We start from the raw sequence: 5,823 nt of genomic DNA, 5'->3' as shown, positions 1-5,823 counted from the left end.
TAAGATTCTTTTTATAAATTTCTAGATTTGGCTACAAAACTCTGAAACTAATTCATCAGGACTGGAGAAAAGTTTGCCACAAAGTCTGAACTCTATAATTACTTTGTCGGTGGCAAAAACAGCATCATAGAGAGGCAGCAAAGTGGTGCCCACACCAACAGCCGCTCCATTAACCGCAGCCACAAGAGGTTTTGGAAAATCAATAAAAGCTCCCATGTGTCTGCAATTTAAGACAATCATTCTTTTTTTGTGTCCTGCTATTTTTTTCCTTCAATCTCTTTTATACATTATTTTATGCAGTACATCATAGCATATATAAATGTATTAATAAAATCTAATTTACCTGATCAGAAGATCCCTCATTTCTGGCATAGTCAGAGTCTGAAAGTTGCTTTTATCATTGCCTGCTGTGAACACATTTCCAACACCAGTTGTAGCGGTGATAATTGTATTAGGGTCGGCAGCAGCCTCTTGTAGTGCATCTACAATTTCATCAAACATCTGAATGGATAGATTAGAGTATAGATATGTTTATATTTTGAGATAGAACTGCATTGACTTTATCAAACAATAATTTATCATTATTTTTTTTTTTTATATATGATTTTCACACAAGAAAATCTTTGAACATAATACTCATTGTTCATAGAAGTCAAAATTATCCATGCCTAAAAATAACCTTCTCAGTATATGCCCATATGAAAAACACACAAAGAAAAAAGAAAAATAAACAAACAGCTATAAACCTTCTCATTAAGAGCATTTTTCTTGTCGGGTCTATTGAAGGAGATGGTCCTAACACCCTGCTGAATAGTGACGAGGAGGTGCTCATAGCGAGAGCTGTCTGCCGTGGGGACTGCAGGAGGGGCACTGGACATCGATCTAGTAGAGTGCTGCATATGGGTGTGGTTCTCATTAGCCACAGTCTTTGTTCTCAATCCCCAAGGGTATGAGGAGAGAGATCTTGCTGTAGCGTGGGCATTGTGTACCCTCCTGAAATGGATTATGTATTTAGCAATTTGAGGAATATGTCAACAAAATACGGTTATAATTGTATGTCTTTTCATAAAATATTTGAAATCTGGAAATATGAAAGTTAACAATGTAGATAGAACAGATCAACTGCCACTACCAACTAATTTACTATTTTTTATTTTGTTTCAGTTATTCAAAATAATCTAAAAACAATGTTCATAGCAAATAAAACTTAAGACTGAATACTAAAAAGAACTTAAAATACAGATTCTGAACATCATAAAGGACTAGCGCTGGACTAAAAATCTGACATATTTGCACGGTGGCAATGCCTCTGATATATATATACACCACAGAGAGTCCAAGGGTTAATGAAACCATTGAAAGTAAGGTTGCTATTCTAGTCAATAATAAGCTTTGTAGTTTTTATAGGTAGGTACATATGCAAGGGACAGGTGGCTCAGATAATTACATTCTTTTTTATACGAAAATTATCATTTCAGTTAAAAATCAAAGTACAGAGAAAAATTCAGGGTTAAATTTAAAAATAACCTTTATAACCTTTTTTTTTTTATATATTGGAAGGTAAATATTTAGGAGACATCTATAGAGTCTTTTACATTTTTTTTTTTTCTCAAATTCTTAATGGCTGTATTCAGTCTAAACTCATTACAAAAAATCTAGTGTTTTGCATGAAGAGTCCATGCAAATAATGTTAATAACTTGATAAAAACAAAACTTGAACCAATGCATAAAAGACATTTAATTCTGATTTTCTGGTCCAATTTGATTGTGATGGACTATCAAGAAACTGTAGTGTCGTCTGCTCTTTACACTCCAGATATACCCATTAAGCCTAATAAACATATGATAGGCAAGATAGCACTAAGATTGGTTATTAATATCACATTAAATTGCCTGGGTCTCTATGCAGAACTAAGCCCAAATATACATGGTGAAAATTTGTTGAAATTTGACAATGGGCAGACAATCCACAAAGTGTCTCCTAAACATATAATAAGGTAAAAAAAATAATAATAAAATAAAAAAGACATTGTAGGACAATCATTTTTAAATCATATGTTCTTTCTCTCTCTCTCTCTCTCTCTCTCTCTCTCTCTCTCTCTCTCTCTCTCTCTCTCTCTCTCTCTCTCTCTCTCTCTCTCTCTCTCTCTCTCTCTCTCTCTCTCTCTCTCTCTCTCTCATGCACACACGCACACACATGTACACACACACATATCCACCCATCCATATCCACCCATCCATATTATTTAAATAAGACATTTAATTCTATCTAATTAGTTTTGTTTTTTTTAACATTATATTATATCTAATTAATTTAATTCACTTAATTGATTGAATATTTTAATTCAATATTTTAATTAACCCTTTCCCGACGGGGCACTTGCTACGTGAAGACCCCTATGCCGGGCGATTGCAATATTGCATTGAAATCGTCACACTGGCATGACACCCCGGCATCGGGAGTTTGGCTGTGTCACACGAGTGTGACGCACCGTCGTCATAAGGTTAATCTAATATTTTAATTGACTCAATCAATCCTATTTTTCATTTATTTATTTCTTAAAGATGTTTAATTCTATCTAATTAGTTTCGTTAAGAAAGATTATTTTTCGATCACATAAACACTAATTATCTGATAACAAAGGCAAGACAACAATCGTATATCGAAATCTGCATACAACTACTATGGCAAAACCTAGCACTGCCATAAAACCCACACTTTGAGCTCCAGCAAAGGTAAATAAAATTATACTATTAATATTCTGGAAACAGAACATGCCAGCCTCTCAGGTTATCTAAGGTTCAAACACCAAATAAGGAACTAGTCCAAGCTTTACTTTGCTGAATTTACAGGCTGGGGCATACTTCAAAAAAAAGGCTCTGGCAAAGCACGGAACTCGCTCCCAGCAATGTATTTTAACCTAATACTATCTATAAATGATTTAATAATCCGGCTACCATGCTAATCCTAGCCCATGTTAATGAAATACATCCTATACTTGAAGAAAATCCAGCCTTCACTCTCCAAGGGTAGCTGATCTGACCTGAATATAAAGTGTCCTGTAATGCCCAGGGTATGTGCTATGGCATGCTGAAGATGTTATCATATAGAGGGGTGGAATTATTTGTTGGCCTTTGCCGAAGTGTAAAGTTGCGTTTCTGTTCTGAAATATTACTTCTGCTTTATCTGTCAATCTCTCCACGTAAAGTGACATTGGAAAAGAAAGATCTATGGCTGAAACATGTAATGATTATTATTAGTTATCGTCCACTTACTCTACGTTCCTATACAAGAAACCTATTTCATCCACAATTCTACCTCTGAAATAGTTCACATATTGTAACACAACAATGAAATGGTTAATGATTAATAAACATATATCATAACTCGCAAAATATACTGAAATTTACCTAAAGATAGTTCCCAACCGGCGAACAGTTGCCATGACTACGTCTCGAAAGTGATTACACTATAAAACAGTCTGCCTTTTTCCCGTTGCCTTTTTTTTATCTCCGTTTTCTCAATCTAAAGTTTAATACAGAAACCGGTTCTGGTTAAGGGAGGCTTTTCAATGTCGGTGAAGCTTTTCTTGCTGCGTATTTTCGATCCTTTGACTCTGAAAATGTGAAAGATTTGAAATATTTCTTTTTCGAGCGAATTTGAACATTCAATTGATAAAGAAAGTACTTGAATGATAAGGACGAGGCAAGTTCTGTCTGGAAATGGCCTATTCGGACAAGTTTCTGATGAACATTTCTCATATATTGTTTCCAGGTCATTTGGACGAATGATTTTGGATTTTTTGAAGGGTTGAAATAATAGTAGCAAAAGGTAAAAAAAGAACGGAAAAATTGTATCAGATTCTTTAACAATTTTTTCCATCTTGTCCATATCGCTTGTTTCATTACCCCCCCCCCCCCCTTCCCTCTTCAATCCAGTGGCAATAACCTCTACACATTATACATTTTAAGCACTACGCTGCATAAGAAATAACTTTCTGTAAGAAAAACACGTCCAAAGGAGAACTAAACATTGGATTTCCTGATAAGAGCACAGGAATTTTAGGCTTCTTACTCGGCGACCATTGCGGGCGGGGGGGGGATATGTGTGTGTGTGTGTGTGTGTGTGTGTGTGTGTGTGTGTGTGTGTGTGTGTGTGTGTGTGTGCGTGTGCGTGTGCGTGTGCGTGTGCGTGTGCGTGTGCGTGTGCGTGTGCGTGTGCGTGTGCATGTGTGTGTGTGTGTGGGTGAGTGGGTGGGTGGTTAGGTGTGTTTGTGTGGGTGGGTGGGTGCATGGGTTGGTATGTGGGTGTGTGAATGTGTGTATGTGTGTGGGTGGGTGGATGGGTGTGTTTGTGTGGGTGGGTGGGTGCATGGGTTGGTATGTGTGTGTTTGTGTGGGTGGGTGGGTGAATGGGTTGGTATGTGGGTGTGTGAATGTGTATATGTGTGCGCGTGTGTGTGTGGGCGAGAGAGAGAGAGAGAGAGAGAGAGAGAGAGAGAGAGAGAGAGAGAGAGAGAGAGAGAGAGAGAGAGAGAGAGAGAGAGAGAGAGAGAGAGAGAGAGAGAGAGAGAGAGAGAGACCGAAAGACCGAAAAATAGAAAGGGGATGTTCGGGAAGGGAAATTTATACTTACACGCTTCTTATTGCAAGCAGATTTGGAATGTAAAGTCGTAGACAGGTTGCAGTGGGGCTGAAGATGCATTTCAAAAGAACCGACATATAATGTTGCAACTTGCAAGCTGTCTCCGTTTCATTCTTTTACAAGTAGGCTTTGTTATACTGACAGTAGTATTCATTCCCCTTACCATAAAAATGTAATGGCATTATTACTACTGCTTTGATTATAAAACACGATGATCATAGCGTTCCTAAAATCAAAAGTTGTTATAAATTTGACTTCGCTTATTGTTGTTATTGTGTAATCCTTTAATTCATTACGTTTCATAATCTTAAAGTAATTAACATTAATTAGCACCTTCTGGACCTTCCCTGTTACTTTCTCATTCAATATTTTATTCTACAATTTTTACACTTTGCTTTTTAGTAATATATAAATCATTGCATATTTATGATATTGCTACTACACACTGTTGCTACTGCTACTCAAAATCATAATAATTGTAGCAATGATAAAACTAATAAAGAGAAGAACAAGAATGTAATGATGATGATAATGATAATGATGATGATAATGATATTGATAATAGCAATAAAAGGGATAATAATATATAATTATGAAATATGTAGTGCTAGTGATTAATTATAATAATAATAGCAACAGTAATAGTAATATTAATATAATGGTACTACTAAAGATGATATTGATGACAAAGATAAACAAAACCAATAACTATAATAGCAAAAATGATATAATCCGACAATGATAATCGTGTTACTACTACTACACTCTTGTTACTTCTACTAATAATGATATTAACAAAAAATGATAATGAATATAACACTACTACACCCAATAGTAATGATATATATTTGATTATCATTATAAAGTTATCAATGATAGTAATATTATCCTTGCTATTTTTTGTTATCATCATAATAGTACATTACTGTTATAAAATCATTATTATCCTTTAAAATTGTTATCACAATTATCATTATCATCATTATATTTGATGATAAGAACAAGCAAATGAAAAACAACAGATGATAATAAAGATCTAAACAATAAACAAAAAATAAAAACAATAAATGATTTCCAATAAACAAAAGAACAAAAACAATAAAAAAAGAGAACGATATAACAAGACCATAATAAAAGGAAACAATTCACAGGGACCGGATCCGCCTCTTCCCCCCGGA

The 5,823-nt window shown here is 35.1% G+C and overlaps 1 protein-coding gene across 1 annotated transcript in view; it reads right to left on the bottom strand.

The window, feature by feature from the left end:
- LOC122244984 (enoyl-CoA delta isomerase 2) overlaps positions 1-3,690 on the bottom strand; it is a 5,578-nt gene extending 1,888 nt beyond the window's left edge. Inside the window, exons 1-4 of the mRNA XM_043002935.2 lie at positions 3,412-3,690; positions 747-993; positions 344-501; positions 103-220 (exon numbers count right to left, since the gene is read on the bottom strand). Coding sequence (XP_042858869.2) covers positions 103-220; positions 344-501; positions 747-993; positions 3,412-3,446 — 558 coding nt within the window. The 5' untranslated portion in view covers positions 3,447-3,690. The remainder of the gene's footprint in view (positions 1-102; positions 221-343; positions 502-746; positions 994-3,411) is intronic.
- Positions 3,691-5,823: the final 2,133 nt, after the last annotated feature.

This window comes from Penaeus japonicus, unplaced genomic scaffold (assembly GCF_977035675.1).
Source record: "Penaeus japonicus unplaced genomic scaffold, GWHDUDI00000001_assembly GWHDUDI00000041, whole genome shotgun sequence".
In the NCBI taxonomy this organism is placed as follows: domain Eukaryota; kingdom Metazoa; phylum Arthropoda; class Malacostraca; order Decapoda; family Penaeidae; genus Penaeus; species Penaeus japonicus.
The sequence above is the reverse complement of the archived record's forward strand: the minus strand, read 5'-3'. Positions and strand labels throughout refer to the sequence as shown.